This window comes from Leptosomus discolor, chromosome 2, assembly GCF_034619465.1.
Source record: "Leptosomus discolor isolate bLepDis1 chromosome 2, bLepDis1.hap2, whole genome shotgun sequence".
Taxonomy (NCBI): domain Eukaryota; kingdom Metazoa; phylum Chordata; class Aves; order Leptosomiformes; family Leptosomidae; genus Leptosomus; species Leptosomus discolor.
The window spans coordinates 23,028,401-23,056,348 of record NC_141392.1 but is presented as its reverse complement, the minus strand read 5'-3'; the positions used below and the strand labels follow the sequence as shown (position 1 = coordinate 23,056,348).

The 27,948-nt window shown below is 47.0% G+C and overlaps 1 protein-coding gene across 1 annotated transcript in view; it reads right to left on the bottom strand.

Annotated features, from left to right (window-relative positions):
- LOC104344982 (phosphofurin acidic cluster sorting protein 1) overlaps window positions 1-25,389 on the bottom strand; it is a 69,954-nt gene extending 44,565 nt beyond the window's left edge. The window contains exon 1 of the mRNA XM_086482253.1: window positions 25,283-25,389. Within this exon, the coding sequence (XP_086338379.1) occupies window positions 25,283-25,374 (92 nt within the window). The 5' untranslated portion in view covers window positions 25,375-25,389. The remainder of the gene's footprint in view (window positions 1-25,282) is intronic.
- Window positions 25,390-27,948: the final 2,559 nt, after the last annotated feature.

Below are 27,948 nucleotides of genomic sequence, written 5' to 3'. Positions count from 1 at the left end.
ATGGCCACATAAAACCCTGGTGTTCAATCTCAGAGATCATCTGTCCCAGATCAAAAAGCAAACATGGTCACGGCCAACTGAGACCTCAGGAGCAGGTTTCTTGCAAACAGTTTTGACTAACCCCAGCTGGCAACGGAATGTCTTTTAATCCTTACCAGGTGAGCAAAGCAGCCCAAACTATTCCACATTTTTGTGGCCGAGCAAAAGATGGACATGCTGCAGTCCCCGAAGCCCACTGCTCCTGAAGGGACAGTTTCTCCAGCCCTTCTCTGTGCACTGATGGACAATCCCAAATTTGCACTGTGGCACAGAAGAACGGAGTCTTGGTCACGGGTGTCTGACTACAGAGCTATGGCCAGGGAAGTAGGAGGAAGGCTGGCATACACACTAAGGCTTGGGTATTGCCTTCTAACATGAGAAGTAACAAATTTTGAGCATCTAGCTCAAAATTTAAATGAAATCCAAACCAAAGGCAGAGTGAGTACAAATTTTCTTTTGCAGCAAGACAACAGCCTAGGCTGCTCTCTTCTCTGCAAGCGGCAGGATTTGCTACTGGAGCATGGACTGATGTTTGTGAGCACGCAGCAGTGGCAGTCTTACAACTATTACCCCTTCCTGCCCTTCACGTGTATTCCCCTGCTACTTCAGGGACAATCTTTGCAGAGGCCTAACAGGTTATGATCCTTCTTCCAAATGCTGCTGAAACCCTCAGATCCTGCCAAGTTCCCTGACCCAGGTTTGTCTGGAGGTTTATTTTTACTGGGGATGGTGGCTGATTTTGTCTCAAAGTGTTCAAGAGAGCCCATTAAGCTTGCACTGGGTGCCCACAAAGAACAGGCTTGTGCTTCCAGGGAATACCTTGACTGTGCTCACTGGGGCTCCCTATCACATTCATCTGAGAGAAAACAAGAGAAGAGAAGGAAATGAATGCACGGAGCAGCGAGGGATACTACACAAGTGCCTTGCTAGCACAAATTCATGGAGCTGGGGTCTTTTCAGAGGAGAGAACACAGCATTGGTTTGTTACTGCAGAAAAGGCGTTATAAACAAGGCACAGACACAGCAGGATGCAGGTCCAGAGGAGCTTCCAGGAGCAATACGTTTCAAAGGTGGATTGTGAGATATAATTTCATTGTCCCAAACTGGGATTCAGGATTACCTAGTAGGACAGAAACAGCCTGCTGTCAAAGCGAAGCAGAACTGCATCAAAAGCTGACCTCCAACTACACCCATAGTATAAACTGTATTTAAAAGCCAGTCACCTGAGAAACGAGAGACAACAATTACTATCTCCCAGACCCTCCTCGGTCTGACAGTAAGCAAACCAACCAACAAAAAGACAACTATTCCAGGAGAAGACAATGTCTATGGAAAAAAATGAGTTTATGGCAGCCACCAGCTGCTCCCAGCACTGAGCCAGCCTCCACATCCCAGTGGACACACTGCCCCAACATTTCCCACTCAGCATCTGACACCAAGTGGGTGGGCACACAAGCGCTGGCCCCCGAGGGCTTGCCTTAGGTGCCCCTTGGACCCTGCTCCAGCACAGGCTGCCGTGCTCCAGGAAGGAGGTGGCCTGCAACATTCACATGTCCCTGACAGGCTTGTTTCCAGTTGCAGGAGGGCACAGCACACAGCTCTGTTAGGGTGGTGCTGACAGTAGGATTTCAGGATGTGTCAGGCAGAAAGGGAGAACAGACTGATGACACAAGTCGCCCACATGCATGATAATGGTTCATACAAGCCAATTTCAGAAAGAGTTGAGAAAGTTATTACCATTATCTCTACCTTTGCCTGCTCAATCTTGTCGTCCTAGTTACCAAAACCCTGGTGACTAAGGCAACCAGCCTTGGCAAGTAAGAGGCAGAACACAATGAGATATAACACAAATATTTAAGATGACTCTGAAATAGCAAAAGCAGAAACATGTTAACAGCAACTCCGTGCCCCCAGCATCACTTACTGCCCCTTGGTCTACTACATTTCTCATCACCCCCACAGGGTTTTGGGAATGGACACTCAGGCATGTTTGAGATATACCCAGGAGACACAAGGTAGACTGCAAACCTAACTCAAAGGTGCAAGATCTCCCCCTGCACAACTCCTCTTCACAGAGCGAGTTAACTGTACAGACACTAGCATGCATAGTCTTGTGCCCAGACTGAAGATCAGAACTTGTGCTACCATTCAATATTCTCTATCCAGCATCCAGGCTCCACGTTTACGATGTGCTGGAACATTTCACACAGGCATTACAAGGCATCTCCATCTGGGAACCGAGTAACATGACACTTGTGTGGTTTGAGATCACTAACAGCTCTGCAAGAATTCAAGTTCTGGTCACATATTTGTTTCTCTTATTTTTATCATACACATACAATACGCAGAACATCTCCAAGCTCAAGGCTGCATAAAGCTAAGTCAAAAAAAAAAAAAAAGTTACTTTAAGTGAACTGTGTGGCTTGGATGGCATAAAGGGGACAACTACTGCAGTGACCATGCGCCACAAAGTGACCAGACACGTACGTCAATCCGTCAACAATCTAGTCTCAGAAAAATATAGATAATATAAGACAGCACCATCTACCAGCACACTTAAAACATGCAAGGGGTTGAGGTGATCTGACACAAATAAGGGTAGGGATGCTGAGATCAAACTTCCTCCTAGACAAAGAATGACCTGTCACTATTATATTGAGGCTATTGAATCCTCAGAAGTTACAGAAAGACTTTGCAATGTCTGTGACCACATTTGGCTCTACCACCTTAACCTGCTAGGTATACAGGATAAAATAACCCTGTGCATCCCAGCAAGCTTTACAGCTGACTAATTAGCCAAGGCCACTCCACGAGTTCTACATCCTTCATCCCCAACATGCATCACTGAGAGGTGTGATGGGCACTAAAGGGTGACGTCCAAACACTTCAATGCTTCCAGCTTCCCTAAGGCACCAAAAGGAGTTGATACTTCTGATATCCACGGTCCAGCACCTTCAACTCAAACTGTTACGATCATGACCCAAGTGCATATTCAACTGCATACAAAGCCCAAAACATAAGCAACTCTTGCTGTCTTAAAACTCCAAGCAGCATTTCACTAAGCTTAGGTTTTTCTCCACAATTGCTATTAAACTTCACAGAAACAGGATGAAAATACGTGCTTTATATTTGAATCAATATTCATAAAAAGACATCAGTTATGCAGAACCTGTTGGACCAAAAAATAAAAACTGGAACAGCTTTTGATGAACACTGCATATTTAGCTTGCCCTGAATATTAAGTATGCAGTAGTGCTGGGCACTTCGCAAGAAACATGAAAACAAGACTATTACGCTGGGATGGGTGGTCAGATCCTGAAGAGAAGACGAGAAAATTTCAATCCAGATATGCATATAATATCCCACAATGCATAACAATAAGGATGTATTTAAAATTTTATTTAAAAGAAACAAAAAGATACTTTTGTCTCTCTCTAGCCCTTAATTGTCCTATATCACAGCTGTGTCTACCATTTAATTAATTGGCTTCTTATCTGTTAGAAAACATCCACATAAAATGAGATGTTTCATTTTCTCCCTGACAACCCACCCAGGGCCTTGTGAGCATCCTCATGAGAAGAATGTCGCAGCTTCAAAAGAAAATGTGTGAGTTTGTGGACCCAACAGTGCTCCATACTGAACTCACAGCAGTGAGGTCTGCACAGGCTGCATGTTCCAGGGAGGACCTCAGCTAGGAAGCATCAGGTCCTAAATTACCTTAGAAGCTTCAAAAATTCTGCCTTTAAGGGCTCAGCTCAAGGCCCTGTTTGAACTACACTCCACTCAAACAACCTTCAGAGAAATGAGCTCCCTTGAAGCGACCACTGTTTTAAAGACCCATATTTCTGCTTAAGTTACCAATATTTTTTCACCTAAAATGAAAACAGCACAAGTTTTCAAATTACTTCCCCAAAAGCTTGATTCAAATCGTGGCTTAGCTCACTCTGACCTAAATGCATTAGGCCTGGGAGACAACAAAACCCTCGAACTACGGCAGGAATATGCAAGCAAAGGCAGCAGGGAGGTTGCAGAGAGGCAGCGGCTTTTGCTAATCTGCCCGGCTGGAGGAAGGGAAGGTAGGCACAGGGCTGCAGCTCTCCATGCTCTCTGGGGAGGTGCTGCTCTCTGCCCCTGCCCCTTCAGAGGCTGCTTTGCTTGTCCAGCAGGCAAACTGCCCCAAGGCCCAGCCCCCACTCCCCCTCTCACAAGCAGGATGAATAGCAAAGCTCATTGGGAAGCCAGGAACTGGGCTGGGGCTTGAGGGAACCTATGCATGTTGCCACAGCAACTCCACAAATCCATGTCACCAGAGACCACCATAGTCAGAAATTCAGACAGCAAAGGCCTTCCAGCACCTGGATGACAGCCAGCTAGCCTAAGTAAGATCAATCTTATGAATGGAAGACCTCCAAGGGACACCAGAGCAGCTAGGATATCCGGTGTAGGCTGGGTATCCAGCAAAGCCAGGCTGTGAAGGTACCATAAGGCAGATGCTTCAACTGCCAGCGTGACTGCAGTTTTTCCATTTGAGGGAAAGACACATTGCAGATCTTTGAAGGCTACACACATTGTTTTCAGAGCAGCGTGCATGTTGTGTGCAACACAAACAGCTTGTTCTCTGTTAAAAAGTAGCCTGAGCTGCTTCATCACAACAGGCAATAAAGACATAAAAATAGACCTACTGGGGTGAGTGGTCCTCAGAACCACTTTATAAGGGCTGACGATAATTTGGAGCACAGCAGCCTTCCACCATTTTCCAAAATCCCAGAAATAAAACTGGGCATTTTCCCTTCCTTCTTGTTCACATCATCTCTCAAAGCTTGAACTTAAGTACCTGATATTAAACACCTGGCTTAAGCTTCAGTCAGACACCACCACAATTCCTCTGACTCGCAGTATTAGCAAGGGTTAGTAGGCTTAACACAATTCCTCCTGTCAGCCCCACTGACTGCTTGTAACTGCCATATAGAAAGTACAAATTATTTCAGAAATTCTAGAGATAACCTGAAACATAAGACTCACCTACCATTTGCATCTCTGTCAGCACTGCTTTTGCCTCCCTCTGCAATATCCCAATTTGACAGCACGTCCTGCCTCACTTTTGGTGATGCTGCAGGATGCAAAAAATCTGCAACTGAACACTTGCAAAACATCATAAACCCCAGATGTGCACACACCTCAATGACAGAAGAAACATAAGATATACACCTTAACTATTCTTGCAAGAAAAGATTTAACCAGCAGTGTGAACAGCTATGAAATATGAGAAAAAATCTAGAAGATACAGGTGACAACGAAGCTCTAGGACAGAGATCAGGCACAGGACTACGAAAAGCCTCTGCATCAGTTACAGCCACTTCTGCTTCCAGGTTTGGTAGCTACATAAAGCACACAGTACCTGCCCCAAGTTCTCCAGGAACAAGCTCTGTGTGCATATCCTATGTATGAACAGCACCCCATCTCTCCAGACTAATGCTGCTTACTCCTCCAAAGGCAGGCTGAGAGAGTCTCCCACAAGCTAGTTTTGTTGGAGCATCCTACACAAAGAAGAGGTGCCCATGGACACTAAAGCACTGGGTTTCACTCAAGGTCGATTTTTCCACTGGAAAAAGAAACGCTTCAAGGAAAGACTCTTCAGTCATAGAACAAAGAACTGTGGGGGTTATTTACTAGCTGTTTCTGGCAGTTTGTTTTTTTCATTGCTTTTGATAAAGCTGGTATCTGAGTATTATTGATAACCTGTCCAGCACACACCTCTGATTGAGAGCTGCCCTCCTGATTGAACTGTCTTTAGCATAAGATTTCAAAGCCTGTGAATATGCCTGCCATTCACTTGCTGAACGATGTTTGATTACAGCCCCAGGTACATCATGACACTTTGGGCTTAAAACACCACCGTGCCCAAGAAATTCTGTAACAGCTTCAAACACAACTAGAAAGGATGAGTTCTTACACACGTGCACACTGCTGCAACCTCCTTAGGAATACCTATGCTTCAGTGCAACTCTGCTATGCTTTGGTGCTTTTGGAAGAGCCTTTCTTCCAGTTAGAGACATAGTTCCACCTCTGCAGAGAATTGTCTTCAAGGAGTCACCTGGAGAAGGTGCCAGGGAAGAGTACAATTGATAACGTCCTCATTAGAACTGGCGCTCAGTGAGAAATATCTTACTCTATCCAGTTATCCTCCAAATCACCATTAATTAAAGCCAGCCCAAACCAAAATGTAAAGAGGACTACTTCTCCACGTTAATCAAAGGAATAAAGAGACATCAGTGAAGAAGCAAAAAAGGAGGGTTTAATCTGTTTACACTAGGGTTAAATCAGAAAGACCTTTTCCTTATACAGCTGCCCCTCCTGCCCCCCGCAAACAAAACAGCACGGCTTTATTTTGTGAGCCTCATGCTGCAGGTTGTGCCCATTAGAGAGCATGCAACGGGCAGCAACTAGTGGATAGGTATCTGGGGTAACATGTTACTGCTCACAGCCAGCTTCCCCCATGATGTGCCCAGGGGTCCAGATGGTTCATTTCCAGACTTATTTTGAGGTCCTTGTGAGAGAAGTTCACAGAAATCAAGTAACAGCCCAGTTCTTCGGGAACGCTGACATCCCTTTCAGAGGGTACAGGCAGAGAAGCTGGTGAACAAAGCCAACAGCCCCCACCACCAGAAGCCAATGCCTTATTCTTCACTCCCTGTGATTCCCCACTACTACCATGTGTTTGAGCACATGATGAACTGACTCAACCTGCTAATCCAGCAAAGAACAAACCTAAGAAATAATGAGTTGTTTCCTTCCAGGCCAGCGCTGAGATGGCTTGCCACATAGTAAGGCATGTGCTTGAACTAGTGCCAGAGAAGGGGTGCCAGTCCCATGTTGAGAGGCCAGGACTGCCAATTCATGCCCTCCAAGGTGTCGTGCTGAGTGTAGGTACAATGGGTTTGGAATGTGGCCTGCCCGAGAAAAGAATAAAGCTCTACCACCTTCTTTTGAACCAACCCAATGCATGAGTCACCCACAGGAAGCACTTCTAATGCCAACTCCACATATCACCCAACACCCCAGCACAAAGGCATGCAACTCAGCGAGGCTTCCAGTCAAGGTGAGACAACAGGAATTAGCCACTTTGGAGTGCCTCTCACCTTTCCCTCCCTCAGCATACCACAGTGCTAACACAGCTTCACCAAGACAGTACTGTTGGCTTTATTCAAGTACTTTTATTTCACCTGTTTTGTCCCGTGCCAAGTCCTGCAATCTGCTACACAGATTTCTATTGACACACTGGCTGTGCTGTGATAAGAACTCACACAACAGCTTTGGGTCATGCATCCCAACTACTTGCATTGCAGAAGGCAAATGATGCCAAACAACACATATTTGGGGGGAGGGAAGCTGATATTTAAGAAGATACTTATTAGAAAACCATTCAGTGCCAGGATCTCACGTCACCTCCTAAGGCTCAGAACGTAAGAATTTCCATTGGGTTTTTTTCCATATTTTTTAAGCCTAAGAGGGACATTAGTCTCAAAGGTCTGTATGGCCTGACCTCCTGTTCACATACACAAACACCATATTTGCTCAGGCAAACAGAAAATGGCAACAATGGCAACACACAAAAAACCAACAGAAAAATGGTCCATCATTTGTCAGTGACTAACAAAATAACTTGGGCTACTGTCAAGCCATTGCTGAAATTTATTGCCCTTTTTGTGAGGTACGCCCAGAGAATAAAAGGCTACACAGATGAAAAAGTGACTCCCCATCAGATGTTAAACGCAACTGCCTTCAAGAGACAGACAAAGCAGCAGCCTGATCCCAGAAGTAACTCCTCAGTAACACACTGTCCGATATTCATTCACATGAGTTGAATTTGACATTTGCAGAGTTGATACTCAACAACTTCAAAGCCATTGTTGCGTTAAACGGCACTAATATGTTTACACTTAGAAGCAAAGTCACAGCTTTTTGAAGAGCTCCGATTCCCATCCTGAACAGCTCCTGCCTGGATCCAGAGATGGCTCCTCAAGTGTTCCTAGAAATCGTTTCCCTTCCCAAAACAAAGTACTGATCAGTAGGAGAAATCTTCCTTTCCCCACCTTACACTCCTGGCCTAAAAGTCTCCGACACATAGCCAGGGAGCTACAAGATGTTCTTTAGAAATGGAGACAACTACTATCATCCATTCTCACAACCTCACACAATCTCAAGCACCCAGAGTGCAGCATACCACAACCTGTCTGCTCTGCTGCATCACAAGCAGATAGCAGAGCTTAACTGCACACAAGCATCTGCACAAGCTGCCCACAGCCAGTTCCCATGCCAAGTGTTCGGCTGGTTCGTCATCTGGTGGGTTTTACCATTCCCCACCTTCTCCTTCCTGTCATGGGTCCCACTGTCGTGTTACCTGAACCCACAGACTTAATGCTGTGGTACCTGCTGCAAGGTCTGGAAGCACTCAATTCCAGTTAAACTGTAAGACTTTTAGGTTGCTGTGTATGGAGTCAGGAGTTGGACTCGGTGATCCTCACGAATCCCTTCCAACTCAGGAGATTCTATGATATTTGAACTGTAAATGTCTCTTCTATCTTAACACGCTCCCCTAACACCTGAAGCATGTGAACAAACAATCCTACAAAGGGCATTAGAGCAGCTGTAGGATTTGATTCACGTCATGGTCAGCCAAACTTTCAGGCAACTTCCAGAAAGGCTGCAGACCACTTTGCTTTTCTCCGTATACCCAGGGAGAAGCAACTGAGAGGAAATGGTGGGACTCCACTTCAGAAAAGCTTGATTTTTTTTTTCTTTTATAATAAATAAAATTTTTAATTACCCAGCCCTCTGCTTTGTCTAAAAGCAGAGGAACCAATGGCAGATCGATATCTCTAGCAAATACTTCACAGACATGCCCTTTCCCATCTCTTCTGGAAAAGAGGAGGGAGGGCAAGGTTTCAGGTGCACTGGAAGAGGAGGTTTCTTGGCAGGAAGCAGTAAAAGTGAGGGGTGTTCACCCCTAGCAGCACCACTTCCCTAGAAAAAACTGCGAAGCAGGCAGATTGTCTCCTCTCTATCAAAAACATGCTGACTAATCCCACCCAGGTCTGTACAAGAGAAGATGGAAGTCAACTACCATGGATGAAGAAATCAAAAACATAGTATCCTTCCAGCAGCCATTATTTCAGAGTGGATTTTCATTAAACCCTTTCTGCCTTCCAGCAGAGCTGCTGCTAGCTCTAGGGAGTCCCACCAGGCAATGCTCTTCTGTGACAGGGCAGCTTCTCAGCATCCTTTCCAGATTACTCTGTTCTCCTTTGGGTTGGTGAGAAAACTAACTCAGAACAGAGAAAACAACTCCTATCAGCTTAACCCCTGCCTGGGTGCTGGATTTGCACTCAAATTCATACCATCCAGTCACCCCAAACACCACTTTCAGGCAGGCTTTTCCATCTGCACTCCCAAGGCACAGCAGTGTATTTCACACACTGCAGTCATATCACCTTATGCTTGCTGTAATTCTCATGCGTTACTAAACTACTCACACTACAGGTGATTTAGCAAGGCAGCAAGAGGCTGGAAGTCTGCCAACAGCCATTGAGAAACAGCTTGAAATGCATCCCAAAGGACAGGAGAAAAAACTCAACCACACACCTCATCACTCAGCTTTCTCAGATCTGCAATAAAGTAGGTGCCTGAAGCCTAACACTCAACACGTTTGTTACGCTCTGGAGCTGTGGCCTCAGGAGCTGTCTGCAGTCAGCAGCAGGATTTTAAACCCAGTTTTGTAACTGGATGTAACCCAGTAAATCACAGTATAGAGACAGAGCTGATTCTAAAACATATGCTTTAGGAGCATGTCACCCATTTCATCTAGAAGCTGCAGTCCCCAAGAAACACACAGCTTGTCCTGACGGAAAATTCCTTATTTTATTAGACACCTTCCTTCAGAGCAAAATCTGTGCACACCCTCAAAATCAGATCTTTACTCTTACGGAAAGGAAAGCTGCTAGCCTTGATATTCAGAGGACGACAGTCCCCAAAAGCCTGACCTCAGCAGGCAAGTAAAAAGAAACCGAAACCTGCTTAAGAATCACAAAGCTTTACAGGAAACCTCCTATGTCAATGCAACAGAAAGCACACAGCAAATTCTGTAAAGGTGGGGAAGAAAGAAGGGCAAGAAAGAAATACCTCTGTGGGTCCTGGGCACCTCTAAACACTTTCGTTCTCAGGTCCACATGGAAGAGTAAGATCTATTTCATAGTCTCTAATGTCTCAAGGCCTTCTATTAGAGAAGAAAAAAAAAAAGAAAAAAAATCATATTTAAGGGGTAAGGCTGAGAGACCTGGGGCTTTTTAGCCTGGAGAAGACTGAGAGGGGATCTTACCAACACTTATGAGTATCTAAAGGATGGATGTCAAGAGGATGGGGCCATGTTCTTTTCAGTGGCGCCCAGTGACAGGACAAGGGGCAATGGGCACAAACTGGAGCACAGGAAGTTCCACCTCAATGTGAGGAAAAACTTTTTTATATTGAGGGTGACAGAGCACTGGAACAGGCTGCCCAGGGAGGTTGTGGAGTCTATGTCTCTGAAGACATTCAAAACCCACCCGGATGCAGTCCTGTGCGACCTCCTGTAGATGAACCTGCTTTGGCAGTGGGGTTGGACTAGATGATCTCCAGAGGTCCCTTCCAACCCCTACCATTCTGTGATTCAGTGACGTGCGTACATACTGTAAGACAGCTTATGAGGTTGACTCCCCAACGCGCAGCAGGTGTAAGTCAGAGGAAAGGAAGCATTCAGCTTAGCTGAATTTGCAAGTTTGCCCTCCATCGGGGCAATTTAATGTTAGTGAAAGAGTGTGGTTAAACTCAGCACAAGCAATAAGTCCTTGTGTTTCAGGCTGTAAATCTTAAGACAACATGTCAAAACCAAAGTCAGGAGATCTAACATTGGCAATGGCTGCACATTTGCAGCTTTAAGTGCAGCACAGTGCAACACTGAAAGTGCAACAAAGTGCAACATAGCACAACACTGAAAAGCTCTTTTGAATCAAGTCATACACAGCCTCTCACAAATTCCCCAGCCTGAAAAATCTCACTACTAACCTGTTTCACTGGCCTGGTCATTTTATTACCAGGTCACTAGCAGTTGCTACCCGGCTCCATCTGTCATTAGCAGACCCACTAAATGAACAGTTTGTTCAGGAGCTGCTTCTCCTCCCAAACATTGCAGACTGTCCATGCACAAAACCAAGGTCACCAGACATAAAACATCCCTTTTATCTAATCCTAAACATTAAGGCTTAATCCTTCAAAATATTTGTATCATAGCTGAAACATGTGAAATCTCAAGGTAGTACAAAACCTGAAAATATAAAGGGAAGAAAATTAGCAAGTGCAAAGCATGGCTGGCTCTCACCCAACCTCACCTGTCCTTTATATCATCTGCATGTTGTAGGAAACAGAGAAAAGCTTGAGAACTGTGGGAATCAGGGAGATCCTAAGCAAACATCGCAGACTTGTGTGGCTACTGTGCTTTAGTGATACAGTTGCAAAGCAGCTTCAGGTTCAATAGGACAGAAGAACACAAACTGCTCCGTTTTTGCCCCCTCTCCCCAGACCTCCACCAGAGATGTGGGCAGTACCAGCTAGCAACTTGTTTGCTTTAAATGAATTTATTGCTTTTCTAAAAGGCTGAGCACCTCTGTCCCAGGAGGAGGAGGATGACACGCAACAGGCAAAGCACAGTGCAGGCTGGTGGAGTCAAGCATTCTGACACGTGCTTCAAAGGTGGCATTTCAAATACATTCCATCACCTCCTCTCTTCACCAGGTATCATTCAGAAGCAGCAACTCTCACTTGCAGCCCCATGAGCATCCTACGGGTACGGAAGCTAGCGTGAAGAGCTGGCACTCTGAAGAGAGTCCACAGGTACAGGGAGAAAGACTAACAGTCAAGTCACCACAGTTCAAATTCAAAGGTCTTTTACAGCGCAAAGTGTCCTTGGCAAGGGTAGTAATTTGTTACTGAGTTCCATTTTTTGTCTTTGTGGGGGCCCTCTTGTGTGTGCACAACTGCATGTTTCAGGGACATGCCTAAAGGGCAACAGACGCTCTACAGAACATACACTACAAATTTTGTGGCAAGAAAAGATTTGCTATTGCAAAATAAGGGAAGAAGAAGTTGTTCAAGTCTCCTTTCAGGCAGTTTGAGATTATGTCCTTCAACCCCAGAAAGAAGGAAGTTCTTTCCCCTTCTGTGGCTTCATTTCCCATACTTAGACAAGATCCAAGAGCCAGGACACTTGAAAGGTACTTCTAGAAATCCTCATATTTCACCAACCTATCTGTTTCTCTCTCTCTCTCTTTCTCTCTCTCTCTCTTTCTCTCTCTCTCTCTTCTCTCTCTCCTCTCTTTCTCTCTCTCTCTCTCTTCTCTCTCTCTCTCTCTCTCTCTCTCTCTCTCTCTCTCTCTCTCTCTTCTCTCTCTCTCTCTCTCTCTCTCTCTCTCTCTCTCTCTCTCTCTTCTTTTTCTTTTAGTAAAGAAGATTCCTTTTCTTAGCATTTGCTGTTCTACCTGCTGCTGCTTCTGAGAAAGTCCCTCATCTTGCTCTCTGTCTTACCACTTAGAGAAACCATATCAGATATCAATTCACCTGCATTGTTGCATTGTTGACAACTCAGGGATCCTTCTAGAAGGCTGTCAGAGCAAATGTTTGCTCTCGATAACAGGAGTTGAATTCTGAAACATCACATGCTTTGCTTATACAATCAAATACAACTGATGCTAGCAAAAACCCCACAAAATTCTACAACTCCTTTTCATAACCTCTTTTAGGGTGCTGTGCTGCCAGGCATAACAAGGTAGATACTCTGTAGAACTGTCTCCATCTGGACAGCTGAGGCTATAAGCACCCTGGAAGAGAGCTACACTGAACACTTCCAACCTTAACAGAAAGTTTGTTTGGCTTGAAATCACATCTACTTTGAAGGCAGAGACCATGGAGCTTCTCTCACACAAAGCTACCCTGGATTTTAAACCCTGATCTATTTAGTTTTGCCTTCTTCCCAGAGAGAGTTCTGACAATCTGCTCATCTCACAGCCAGCTCTCCTTGAAAAGTCACTTACTCTCAGAGTATTAGAAAAAAAATAGGTTGTAATTAAGCAGAGTTATTAATCTTTTGTCACCTGGGACCCGAAACCTATTCATATTCATGTCAACAGGAGTGTTTGCCACTACAATCAGGACTGGATACAAGTGCCTCACCATTTTTCAGAAGAGATTGTAAGATTTTCTGGGGGCAAATAACTAACTGCTCTGCTTTCTGTTCACAGCAGTGTTTAGCTGGGATGTTGACCACTTCTGCTATCCCATCACCAACCATTTTGCTTGTTTGCATCTCAGCCAAAGATTCCCCTGGCACAGGCACAAGCTACTGTAATATACAGCCCAGTTTCTTACATATGTCCCAGGTCTGCTAGCTGCCCAGAGGAGAAATAACCATGGCCACAGTGGTAGAAGTGGTCTTTGGAACATGCTTTTCAAGATTCCTCTTCTCAAGAGGAAGGAACTATCAGGATCCGCTAAAAGATTCAGACTTCCCCCAAAAGACACTTAGATCTTTGAAGGAAGTGTCCAGGTCACTTAAAAAGAGAGGCTGGAGAACCCAGTGGCAGCCAGGCAGTCATTCCTTCCTTCCTTACCTGGACAGATAGACAGGACTCAAATTTTGGGGCCTACTGTTCTCATGCTCCTTGGACAAACTCCAAGTGGTCAGTATGAAGCCTCATCACAGTTTCTTCAGGTAATGGTCAAGGCAAAGAGAGATGTGTTGACTTCCCTCACAGACACTACATCCCTACCTGCAAGGGTATATTTTTTATATGAAACCAAGACTTCTCTGTTCTAATTGAGGTCCGACAGTGTCAGGATTAAAGGATGGCAGTAACTGGATTGCTTACTGTAGTCAGTAATTAGGTTAAGAGATTTCCTTTCCCTCCTCTGGGCTAGGCTCTGAGTAGGAGGAAGTTATAAGGCAGGGGGGTGGCTTTTAAACCTTTCCTCCTCCAACTGCTTAAGAAGGGTTTAAGCGGGGTGTTTAGGGTTGTTAATTTTGCCTCTTACTCATGGCTGACACTTCTCACCTCACTGGTTTAAAGGCACCTTTTCGTATGTATGTAGGGAGCAAGCACACCTTGCCACACAAACAGTAAATAAAACAGGCTCTTGAAACCATTCTCCCATCACTCTGCATCCTTTCATATTAAATACCCACACAGATGCATCACTGGAAAGATCACCACTCAAATTTTGCTTAAACTACTGCTGTTAGTCATGAAATAGCTTAGCATGAAAATGCACCATTCTCTCCCACCCCCTTTCCCAAACTCATATAGGCTCTTTCCAGTCTTCTTTCCTTTTTCCCTCCTGTCTCTCAATACCACCCCATCAGAAAAAGACAGCAAGCCTCAAAGGTGGTTGAGAGTTACCTCTGCAATGCACCCAGGCACATCAGCCTGCAAACACAGGGGTGGAAGAGCACGAAGTTCTCCATTACAGGGGATCTAATAGGACCTCCAACCTCCCTCTAACCACTGATTTCTATGAAACATGGTTCTTTGAAGCAGCTGCCCTTGACAAGCCAGGACAAAATTGGGCAAATAAATCAGAAGTTGAGAGAGTTGGGCAGATACCATGTATTATCTTAGTAGTTTCCTGTGTGAGGCTACGACTCATTTGCTGTGTGATTCATGATACCCAAACATTTGGGGAGGGAGGGGAAAAAAGGAAAATTAATTGAGGACAAAACATACCAACAACTGCTGCCCCACCATGTGCACAGGAGAGTTGCAGTGATATAACCACATCCCCCAGGCTCTGCTACAGCGAGACTTCAGTGCTTTTACAGAAGGAAGCAATTTAGAGTTAAGATCTGGTTCCAGGCAGAGAGGCGAGATTTAATCCATCTCCGCCACTTTTTAACTGTTGGATGAATCACTTCACCTCTCCTTCCCCCTCACCCATGTCTATCCAAAGCATGGAGTAAAACCCCCACAGAATAGGCAGTGTTTCATTATAGCACATCATGCAGCATTTACCACAACAGGACACAAGACTCTGCCAGAGCCTCCTGGCGCCTCCTGTCACACAAGCTGATTTCCAGATAATAAGCACATTGTCAAGAAGCATCTCCTGAGGAAGCATTAGGATCTGCCCAGACAGCCTGTCCCAGCATGCACAGCATGCTACTCAGTCACACAGCCATTAGCCTCTTTCATGCTCCACTGCAAGCTATGCAGATATTAATTGCCCCTACCAGGAGCAACGTCTTTCCTCAGCATAGAGCCCTCGAAACCTCAGCAGAAAGCCAAAAAACTCCCAAACTACTTCCACACACTGCTCCCCAAACCTTCCTCCAGACTCCACCAGTTCCCATGGTCCTCCGAGCCTGTTCAGGGGATTCCCAGACGGCAGCATCCAGACTACACAGCAAGGAAAACTCTGCTGGTGATCTGGCTCTCAGATGGTTTCTCTCCAGTTGCCCCTTTCCGAGCACCCTCAGGCTTCCCAGTCCAGCTCTCCAGTCTGTGGAAGCCAGGCAAGAATCCCCAGCTACTTCCTCTAGCTTCAGCTTTGTCTTTCCAGCTTAAGGAAATGCACCAGAGTGTATGGGCAGTCTTGTAAGGCTCTAATTTTCCCAAGAAGGACAATTTTCTTCCTTTGTGTACTGGCACCATCTTGCAGGAGATCGGCTTTGGGAGCAACCCTGCCACACCTCAAGATCACTTCTGCTTTACAATACAACTCCACAGTTGCCCTAGCACAGGCAAGGAAACACATGGAAACAAGCAGCTGGGAACAAAACGGGGAGAACAGGAACACGAGTCACAGCTACGGGTTCAGGCAGGGAAAGGGCTATTTGTACTAGAAGAAGAGCAAGCAACTTCAGATCCTGGATTGGAATCTAAGCCTCACTTCAGCGTCCAAACCACAAGGTCATCTTTCTGCTCTATTTTCGAACAAGTTACTTGTTCAACAAAAAACATGTGACCAAATTCACTGCTGCTGCGTAACAGCCTCCCTAGAAATGTTAGAAAGAGCTTACTAAACAATCCACAGGTCAGTGGTAAGGCTACATGCTGCAGCAAACTTTTAAAAACTATTTTTTTTATAGGCAACATAAAGGGTACATTACTTGGGAAACATCGTATCTTCAACCGGTCATTGCTTTACTTAAGATCACTGTTCAAACTTCCAGCTGCTCACTTGGGGTCTGCCCAAAAACAACCTCAGGGCAGACAAAAAAAAGTGGAAGTCTGCAGCAGCACATTGGTCTTCTCTCATTTTAGCCATGCTGAAATTGGGCATCAGCATTAGTATGGTTGATGTCACAGAACTTTTCCCACAAACATAATATATTTTGAACTTTTCTGTCTACATACGCAGCAGAATTGCTGCACCAGCAATTCCCCAAATCCGAGGATGATTTAACAAAAGATGCTGCACTGCCAGCTTAGCTGAGAGCAGCAGTCAATGGCATGGCAAAGTGCAAATGCACCACACCTCCATGGAGCCACAGCACTAGCAGTCTGCCACGATACTTGTTGCTAAACAGCTTGCTCACCGTGTCTCCAGGCTAAAATAAAATGTGCTAATGAATTAACCACCACAAAGCAGTGAGTGATTACAGAAACACCACTTGCAGCCTTGTCTACAGGAGGAAGAGAACAAGCGCTCAGGACAGTGACAAGTACCTTTCAACCAAGTTTGAAAGTGCGAATGGGGATGCAGAGGGGCTACATCCTAACACTCATCAGCTGGCAGAGCTTGCTGGGGTATACCTCCCAGCCCACTGGAGATGTGCCAATGCAGCCAAGCTGGGAAAAGCAGTGAAATGAGGTCAAGGTTAGTTCACTGATCCACACCAACTTCCTCCAGTTCTCCTCCAGTGTCAATAGACACCTGTCTGGCAAAACCAGCTACAGTGACTTAAAACGCAGGGCATCCTCCATTGTCCAGACTGTCCTGGCAGAGATCTCTGTGCATGCCGACAAAAAGGGAACATGTGCCTTACGGCAGCTTCTGTAACGCATAGTCTAACAACAACTTTCCTACTACCAATGATGAACGCAGAGTTAAGGTTTCATTACAGCTTGCTACTTCTGAAGTAGCGAACCCACCAAATATCCCATCTGTTTCCTTTGCTGTTATCTTGAGCTGGCAAGCAGCTTAGATCTGACTACCCAGAGGCTGAGGAATACGGTGCCACAGTAAGATACATCTGGGAAGGGAGCACAGGGAAGGGACCGAAGTGATACAACAGCAGCGATACACGCCCATGGAAAAAACAGCGCCAAAACAGCACGGGCATCCAGTTTTGAGGCTTCTTCAAAACTGTAAGGAAAAAATATTACGTTTAGAAAAAAAAGTTTAATTCTAAAGAGTTGCACAGTTAAGATTCTTCTCTGAAAAGGATTATCACCGAAACTGGTAAATTTGTGCGTAGGTTTTTCATTCACTTGCAACACAAGCTGTTAACAATCAGAGCCTGCCCAATGCAGTTCTCTGCTCAGATCCTTGTGGGTGGAGTGGGTCCCTGAAATAAGGGTGATTTGTCCATGCTTCCACAAATCAGTATTGCAACAGGTAATGTTATCCCCAAATAAGTATGAACATTTCATCAATACACAGGTGAGATGAACAAAGTGTAAATGCAGAGTAATGAGAATGTTGTCCTTTTGTCTGACTGGAGATTAAGGAACATAATAGACAGAGAAAAAGCTTGAAAAGTCCAGGGACTTGACAAACATAAAGGAAAAAATGAATAAATTATTCATACATACAGTATGCTGTGAAATCCAAATGGACATCCTGAGTCTGCTTCTGACAAAGGAGCACACAAGAAAGGAAGGAATACTTCGAGCAAGCAGCCTCAAGCATAAGGCATGAGAGGACTGAAAGAAATGTCAACTCATGGGACTGTATTTCAGGGATGCACATACAAGAAAATCCAGGAAGTCCAACAAAACAAAAAAGCTGATATTCATTAACAGTGAAAAAATCTAAAAGCCATTAAAAAACAACCCAAGCACATCAAGACCATAGTCCAGATGAAAAATACAAGCCATACAAGAACAAGATACGGCCACTGCAGCTTCACAAGGACTAGTCTCTAAGTTCTAGGAAAAGCAAATACAAAGTAAACTACTTTGAAAAGAGAAAAATTAAGATTCAGAACTAAAGATCACTCAGTTACAGGTGTGCAAGACAGAAGCAAGAAAAAAATGTGAGAATAATGTCAAAATTATCAGAAGGCATATGCAGGGCTTTTGAGGGAAATTAGCAATGAGAAGAGAGCAGCTGTATTGATAAGGTAGAAAATAAATGGACTACAAGAAGCTGCCTGAAGGAACACAAGGGAAAACGCAGAACAAATACAAATGAGCTCTTCCAAAAACATATAAATAATGTCAATCTAAAAAAACCCTGATCTAAATAATATGGATTCAGAGACACTGCTTGAACTGTTACTGAAAATCAGAGACAGCAGAAGAATCAGTGAGAGGTTCTGGGTGAACACGATCTTCTCCCCGGTAGAGAAACAGTGGTAAAGAACAGGAAAAGAATAGCACAACCCCGTACAAAGAAGTGACTCTTACCCTAACCCTGCTACCATTGTAACAGCACAACAGCTAACTGTTACTGTTTCTCAGTTTTGGAAACGGAACCAAAGACATGAGTCCTGCCATCATCCCAAACTGCCTATACTGATGAGAATTTAGTTATCACATGCACAGAAAAACAGCTAAAAACACACAGCTGGGCATGGAACCTGGACATTGTTTGTCCAGAAGATGGTCCCACACGCACTGTCTTTGGATCTTATGCTACTTAAGATACGCTCACAATGAAGAATAAGAATGATAAGAAGGAGTTACAGTGGAAGTGTAAAAATCAGAATTAGTAGGAAAATGAGGAGAACCTAGAAAAACTAGAATAGCAGCCAAAATACAACAGGAGTTTTTATTTACTAAACAGAATCCTGCACCGAGTTAGACCACATGAGACAGGAGGAACAGAAAGAGCACGAGCCATGACAGCAGGCAGTAAATTATAAAGGAGATGGCATTGCAACAGGCCTGCAGAACAAGCCAGCGTAATTTTGGGCTGTGTGTACAGAGGCTGAATCATACTGCAGAGCAGGGACTGGTCTCCGTAAACCAAGTTGCAATGTGTTAAGGTACATGAAATACTGTGTTTCCCCTTCAGGTCCACTGCAATGAGCACACTGAAGTATCCAAACAAAGCCTCATTTATCTAAGAGACTTCTAACTACAAGAGCAAAATCACTTAAGCTGTCTGCTTCCGTGGAGGCAGACATAGGTTCCTGCTGCCGCATCCCACATAAAAGGAGTAAGACACTCTCGCTTCTTGTTTCCCAAAACAGTATACACAGCTTTGATGTATTAAAAAAAAAAAACACAACAAAACACCACAAACCAAAACAAAACAACCAACAAAAAAAAACAAAAGCAAAAACACAAAACAAAACAAAAGCACAGCTTCTCCATCAGCTGGGATGCTGAAAGCTTGGACCAGATAAGAACACAAGGTATCCGGAAAATAGCCTTTCCCAGATGCTTATCTGCCATGCTACAAAACAAAGTATGTTTCTCACCTCTGGCTCCTCTTTGGAAATAACTTCCTCTGAAGTTGACTGGAGACACGCATTCAATCTAGAATCATTCCATGTTGCAAACAATTACACAAAAAAGCATTGGCAGAGATTTCATCAAAGAATGGATCTGCTACGGGAACCCCGTAAGATACCGGTATTCAGTAATTTATTCTTTGGACAGGATAAACGTCAGGGGATCTCCATCCCTGAGGAGGGTGCACTATACACATACTACATGGCTGCTTGTAATCAATCACGAGTAACTGCATACACCAGAGGAAGAGGAATGAGCACTCAGTGTACTAGCACAATAAGAACAATGCAACATTTTTTATAAGCCATCAGACCACTGAGCTAACCTAGCCTAGCTAATGACTAAAACACTGGAGAGCAAGGCTTGGAGGCAGTGTGGCAGGTACTTCAAATAACATTAAGCCTTCAGGAAAGTCACTACTAATATTCTGAAAAGAGCACACAGACCCATCAATCATACTGGCAGGGGACACTTGTCCCAAGTTCCACTAACAAGCAAAAAGAAGAAATAACAGACACCAACTCAATCACCATATGCTCAGAAGGGAAACATAACACTGACAGAGGATAATTCCCAAACGTGCCCCTCTGCAACAGACAAGCCACAGAGAGCGACAGATAGTGGACAACACATCAGATGTATTATGTTGCAGACTTGTAGCCGAGCCCACAATATTAAGAATAATAAGCAATCTGACGGCAGTTAGAACATTTTGTTTTCTATATAGGACTAAAAGGAAATTGCAATTCAAACATGGCAAATATCACCCATTTTAATAAAAGACTGTTTCCTTACAAGAAACTGTGGCCTCTCCTGAGCAACTCCCTGTCTGGAGCTACTCCGGTTTGTCACAGCATCATAGTATCTTTTGAGGGAACAATCTGAAATCATTTAACATTCCCAGAGGTGCAATTCTCTAGCTTACCCAAACAGAGCAGATTTTGCTGAGGTTGGAAGTTTACTATGAAAATGCCTGATTTACGCAGGAAACCACTCAAGAACATCTCAGGCAGATAAATACTTGTCATTCCAGCCGGAATAAGTGTTTCTTAAAGGAACACCCAGTTCAGAGGCTCTTCATCCCAAATCACCTTCAGAAAAGGAAACTTTTAGGGGTTGTAGAAAAGGCAGGCAGTACTCCTTGCAGAGAGGAAACAGCCCCCTGAGTCCACAGCTGACAGAGCAGCCCACTTCACAGGGCTGCAAGATGCTGCCAACCCAGCTGAATGCAGCTGTGCCAGAGAGCACATTCCTCCATACTGTACGACATGTGCTGCTCACTGCAAGGCTTTCTGGACCTCAGGCAAAGGAAAGCACGCAACCAGCTGCACAAATGAAGCCTCGTCCTACTCTCCATGAGGCGTCAGGTAACAGACAGTCTGCCCAAACAGGACAGCAGGGTTGCAGAGATGAGAACATTCACCTCATGGCGCTTCAAGGCATCACCATACCTGGCACTTACAGGATACTACCAGTTGTACTTGCAATAATGGCTCTCGTTCCAAGAAGAAAATTCATCAGGTTATAACTTTCTAAAACACACATTTGAAAGTTTTAATGATAGAGAATTCAGAGCACCTTCTGAAACAGAATGTCCTGAAGGTGCACATGTACACTCTCACAAAGTCAGCCCAAGCCACATGCATTTCCCTAAGTCAATGCTTTTCCAACTGCGTTTGAGCACACTGTGGGGGTGGCAGCAAGACCTGCAATGTTTTTGAGCTCATGCATCGTATTAAGAGACGAGGCGCACTGGATGAAATGCAGTGTATTTGAACCCTTGCAGCACCATTCACAGCATAATTTGTACAGGTAGAATCTGCCTTTGCAATCTGAGCTCAGCAATACTGATGCATTAGCTGAAATACAACTCGTATCTCTCACCTCTAACTAGAACTGCGATGACTTATCACTGAAACAGCATCCACATAGCACTGAACACAATAGCTGTGTCATGGAAAAAGAGTAAGAGGGAACACAATCAGGCAATCACACAATCTTATCTTGTTTCCTAATTAAGAACTTGCATTTATGGGCTCTCAGCTATTAAAGGGAGGGAAAAGAAAAAGCAGTCCTCTTAACAGAGGTTGAAAAATGCTACTACTTGGAAAGATCAAGACCCCAAGCATGTTTGCACAAAGTCCTTTCACACATTTTTTCCAAATGTACTGCCTGATCAGCACACAAAACAACGAAAACACAGTAAGACATTACCCTGATGCAGACAGGCATTTCACTTTGGCAAAGGTCTAGTTCATTTCTTGCAGTCTCCATACAGTAAAAACCTGCTACAACCCTTAAGGGTACTTGTTTGCATGTATCACAATAAAGACACTTTCTCCTGCCTCAGAACATCACTATGAAGACTTTTACTAAGATAACCATGAGTGCAAGTTAAGGCTGATTGATTGACCATTTTAGCAAAAGCATGCTTCACACCCTGCAGCATGAATCAACCAGGATTGTTTTCCTCCTAAGACACTGCAATGGGAAGCCAATAATCCCTATCCCAGTGGGTAGCCCAACTGAAGATGCAAAGAGCATTTTGCTTGGCTTCCAGGTGTTTAGTTCCTTCCACCTCTCTGCATAACTGCCCAGAAAATTCAGCTCTGCTCCCCTGAGAGCCACTTGAGCCAAAGGCAGCTGAGTCTAGGCTATGCTTACTCAGTTCATAGGAAGGGCATTAAGAGTTCACAGATTTCTCTCAACTTGGCCCTGAAAAGAGAAAGACCCCAGCAGGAGGGATGATACCTCCATACTGAGAGCAAGGCAACTTCCAAAACTAAACGTGGACTTAGTTCAGTGGAGCATTCCTGATTCAGCAGGGAAGACTTCCATTACGGGCAGCAGTTCATCTTAGACGCAAGATCCTCCTACAAGGCACCAGAAGTCTTACAGTCATACTACTGAACTGTTGAGTACACCGGGGCTTATACTTCATGGTGCCTATTTATAATTCATGGTGGCCCAGACTGCCTCTCTGAAATCCTGAAGGCCTGGACACAACCTCTCACCTGTCCTGCATCAACAGCCAGAGAGCAACCCCACAAACGCTGATCTGGCCCAGTCCCGCACTGCTACTGCAGCAGCTGGAGCTGCATTTTCAGAAAACAAAACACCTGAGAAGGGACAGCAAAGACTTGCGATACAGAGCCTAGAAAAAGAAAGCGTGTTCTATAGCATTAATCTCAGTGCAAAGTTCTGCTTTCCCTAGATATGCATAGGGCTGGAACAATTGAGACTATACACACATAAGAGACAGAGAGGCCCAAGGGAGAAGGATTGTTGCCCTTGAATGGGTATTATTTTGCCACCACTACCACTCCCAAAGCACAGTAAGACCAGATACCACCTGTGCTGCGCACTGGGACAGTACACTTTCTACCTTGAAGAACATAATGTCAAGACTGAAACATTATACAAGCAGATCAGTAGAGGAAGAATATGGGCAAGCAATAAGTAAGCACAGTGCACGGGTACACCACTAACCCAGCTCAGATTCGGGGCTTAATTTCCCTTTAGTTCCAGTGAACACAAATACCTGCCCGACAGGTGCCCACCTGTGACTCATTCACTCAGGAAAGCTCAGGCTAGCTGAAGACTAGAAAACATGGAAGCACCAGTCCCACACTGGTCGCTGTGGCCTGACAGGACAGGACTTCTTCAAACACCTGCTGACTCTACAGGCATAGCAGCACACGTTAGAGCCACGGCCTCTGAAGGAAGAATCAGCTTCCATCAGCTTCTTCCCATCCTAACAACCACTGCAGTTGAAGACATTCCAGACATGAAATTTCAGCTTAATTTTACAGAAGTTTCCTCCAAGCTGACGTGTCAGATGGCTGTTCCCCCATGGCTATCAACACACAAAGAAGCTCAGGCATCTACACAATGCTAATGGAAACTGCCCTTGTAAAAAGGCACAGGATTCATTGGGCCAAAGAGCAATTCTTCAAACGACTTTCAGACTGATAACACACCATTTCTGCTCACCCACTGGCGTCCCCTCACTCATGTAACCCACTTCCAAACTTGGTCTCACTATTCCCAATCATTCTGTCTTCACTTTGTCAAATGCAGTTCCTCCTCTCTCTAGCTCTTGCAGCATTTCCATTTGTTAACACTATGTACATACACATGCTTCACCATCACTAAGTTCCGTGCTCTGTATCTGCAACTTCTATTCTTCCTGCAAGAAGTCAATCTGGTAATTCTGTCCTGCTCTTCAAATTCCAGCTTGGGAGTAACCTACCCACAAATAAACAATACCTCAAGTCACTGTAAAGCTATAGAATGATAACTGCTTCCTGTGCCACACAACAGCCTCAGCACGTGTCATCAAAAGGTGCACTGGCTTTTCACAGACACATGTTGCAAACTCCTTCCCATGTGCTACTGCCTGCTCAGCCCAAGACCTCCCTGGGCACTGCAATCACACAGGCTTTCTCTACTAGTTCAGAGTATGTCAGAACATTTCTACTCGGACCCATCTGGCCACTCAATCACAAGTGTCTCCCTACAAACACATCAATCTTCTGAAGCCACTTCACAAAGGCTGGTGTTCTCTTGCCCTACAGGAACAATTATTTTTCCCCTCCTGAATTTTACACCTCTAGTTTTCGTGCAGCACTTGAACACATCACTTGCAGACAACATACCACAGCCCAGAGACGCACGAATCCAGACTGACTTCTTGATCTGCCTCTGAACTCTCATGAGAAGACCTCCTGATCAATGTCTGATGAGTGGGCCAAAAGACACTCATTTTATTATCTCATTAACCCGTCCAGCACCTCCTGGCTCCAGGACAGGTCTTTGCATTCTCCCCGTAAGCCTGCATATACCCTTGACCACACACTCAGCAACGACATTTACACCATTCAGTTTGTCTTCCAGCTCTGCCAGAGATACAACTGTGAGTTCGGCAGGCAGCACAGTGTATCCTTTTTGCTGTCACCTACGAACTGGTGACACGGGTAACCCCAAGGGCCCACGGATGCCAGGAGGCCACTACCTGCCTTCAGGGGACCGGCTGTAAGGCCATCACTCACTTCAGGGGCGAAGAGCCAGCTTTCAGAACCAGCACGTTCACGATGATATACCCCACTCTGAGCTCTTCCAAGGCCATCACGGCAGACACTAGCCAGAGGCCGCAACATGGAGTCAACGCAGCCATCTCCCGGTGCTGGCACACCCAGCCCCACCGGCCCCCGGTGCCTCCGCTGCTCCCATTGGAAGCACACCGGGCGGCACGGTGGGGAGAACGGCGGCCGCGGTAGCCGTTCGCCGCGCATCCAGCCTCTGGCTGGGGCAAGGCCCAGCCGCCACCGAGAGGGCGCGGCCCCAGTCTCGTCTCGGCCCGGCGGGGCAGGGATGCTGCAGGGGCCGCTGATCCCGGAGGCGCGGGGGGTCCGGCCGGGAACCGCCTCTCCCTCGCCCCCGCCCGTGCCATCCCCGGCCCTCACCGGCCCCGAGTTCACCAAGGGCCACGCAGCGGAGCAGGGCGGCCCCCGGAGAGGTCCCGGGGCGGCGCGGCTCACCTGGGCACGCAACTCGGAGCCGAACGGTCGATCTCCCACGTCGCGAAGAGGTTCATGGGCACCGGGACCGGCCCGGGGCCGGCTACCGCCATCGCTGCTGCCGCCGCCGCGCCGCCGGCCACCGCCGGGGGCCCCGCGGCTGGGCCCGAGCCCAACGCGCCGGCCGCCGCCGCCGTCGCCGCCATCCCGCCGCCGCCGCCGCCACTGGCGATGAGGGGCGGCCCGAGCCCCTCGCCCCAGCGCCGGCCTCCGCCTCGGCGCGCGCGCGCGCGCCCGCTCGCGCCCGCTCGCTCGCGCGGCGGGGCGGAGGGGGGCGGGACCGGGGGGCGCCACAGCCGCCAACCGGAGTGTGGCAGGGCGCGGCGGGGGGAGGGTAGAAGACCTATGACCAATCAGAGCGCGGCTAGGGCGCGGCCTGCGGCGGAAGACGAGCCAATCAGAGCGGGGGAAGGGAGAGGATGGAGACTTTGTCAACTAGCCAATCGGAACCGAGAGGGGAGGTGGCCGGAGCGGCCGGTAGCCAATCGAAGAGGGAAAAAGACGCGGCCGCCGGGGCGGGGCCAGCCAATGGGAACAGCGTCGCTGCTCCCGCTTGGGGGTTGGGGGGAGGGGGGAATGGGGGGGTGTCGACCCTTTTAAAGCGTAACCACCGCGGCCCGCGCGAGCTCGGTGAGGGGTGCGGTCGGGCGCGCGCGCGCCCGCCTATGGCCGGAGCCCGCTCTCTGGGTTGCCATGGCAGCGGGGAGCCGAGCGCTGCTGCCCACCCCCCCCCCTCCGCGCCCCGTGGGTCGCCGTCGTGGTCGGGCGGAGGGTCCCCGGGGCGGCGGTGGAGGAGCTGGGCCTGGTGGCGGAGGAAGGGGGTGCCGCGGGGAGGTTCTGCCGGAGGCCCCCGGGGCGGTTAGGGGTTTCGACTGCTATGGGTAGGGCTTGCCTGGAGCCCCCTGAGGACGGGGTTGAAGGGGTGGCTGGAAGCGGGAGCAGGTGAGCGGGTCGGCGGGTGGACATGCGGAGGAAATGACCGTCAGAGCGCCGGAACGGGGGAAACGGACCCACGGGCCCGGCGGTTTGGAGCTAAAAGCAAGACAAGCCTTGCAAAAGGAAGCCGGGAGCTAAAACTGACTCTTTCCTCAAAACCCCTGGGAAGAACCCAGCAGAGCACCCGTAGGGCCAGCACGGTGTGCAGGGGCAGAGCTTAGGGAAGCCTGTGGCACAGCAGCTGAACAAATCACGGAAAGGTTTGGGTTGGAAAGGACCTTGAAGACCATCTCGTTCCACCCCCCCTGCCATGAGCAGGGACACCTTCCACCAGACCAGGTTGCTCCGAGCCCCATCCAGCCTGGCCTTGAGCACTGCCAGGGAGGGGGCAGCAACAGCTTCTCTGGGCAACCTGTGCCAGTGCTTCACCACCCTCACAGTAAAGAATTTCTGCCTAATATCTAATCTAAATCTCCCCTCTTTCAGTTTAAAACTGTTACCCCTTGTCCTATCACTACCCTCCCTGATCAAGAGTCCCTCCTCACCTTTCCTGCAGGCCCCCTTTAAGTACTGGAAGGCCGCTACAAGGTCCTCCCGGAGCCTTCTCTTCTCCAGGCTGAACAACCCCGACTCCCTCAGACTGTCCTCATAGGTGAGGTGCTCCAGCCCCCTGATCATCTTCATGGCCTCCTCTGGACCTGCAGGTCTGTGTCTTGCTTACACTGGGGGCTCCAGAGCTGGACACAGCACTGCAAGTGGGGGTCTCACCAGAGCAGAGTGGGAAGGGAGAATCCCCTCCCTAGACCTGCTGGCCACGCTGCTCTTGATGCAGCCCAGGGTACAGTTGGCATTCTGGGCTGTGAGTGCACATTGCTGGCTCATAGTTGGTCTTTCGGCCACCCAACACCCCCAAGTCCTTCTCTGCAGGGCTGCTCTCGATCCACTCACTGCCCAGCCTGTATCTGTGCTTGGGATTGCCCTGACCCAGGTGCAGAAGCTTGCGCTTGGCCTTGTTGAACTCCATGAGATTTGCATGGGCCCACCTCTCCAGCCTGTGGAGGTCCCTCTGGATGGCCTCCCTTCCCTCCAGCGTGTTGACTACACCACACAGCTTGGTAGTGTTGGCAAACTTGCTGAGGCTGCATTCGTTCCCTGCTGTCCATGTCACCACAAGGGTGTTAAACAGCACCAGTCCTAAATACTAACCCCTGAGGAAGACCACTCATCATTGATCTTCACATGGAATATCGAGCTGTTGACTGTCACTCTTTGTGACCAACCAGACAATTTCTTGTTCAGCAAGCGGTCCATCCATGAAGTCCATGTCTCTCCAATCTAGAGACAAAGATGTCATGCAGGGCAGTCTAGGTGGATGACATCAGTTGCTCTTCCCTTATCCACCAACGCTGCAAATGCATTGCTGTGGTGCTGTTCTAGCAGAAAATGGGAAGGATCCCCTACTGGACCTCACCTTTAGCAGGGCCTTAGCAGGGCATCTGTCCGAAATAGCACTGCCTCTGGAAAAACGGAAAAGGGACAGTACCAAATCATCAGAGCAGGGTGATGCTGGCTGAGGGATCCTGAAAGGAGGCAAAGATGACCCGGGAGCTGCGGTGGTCCTCATTTAAAATGACCTGAAAGAAGTGGCCAAGTCAATAATGGCCAAATAAAATAAACAGAAGCCCCAGATT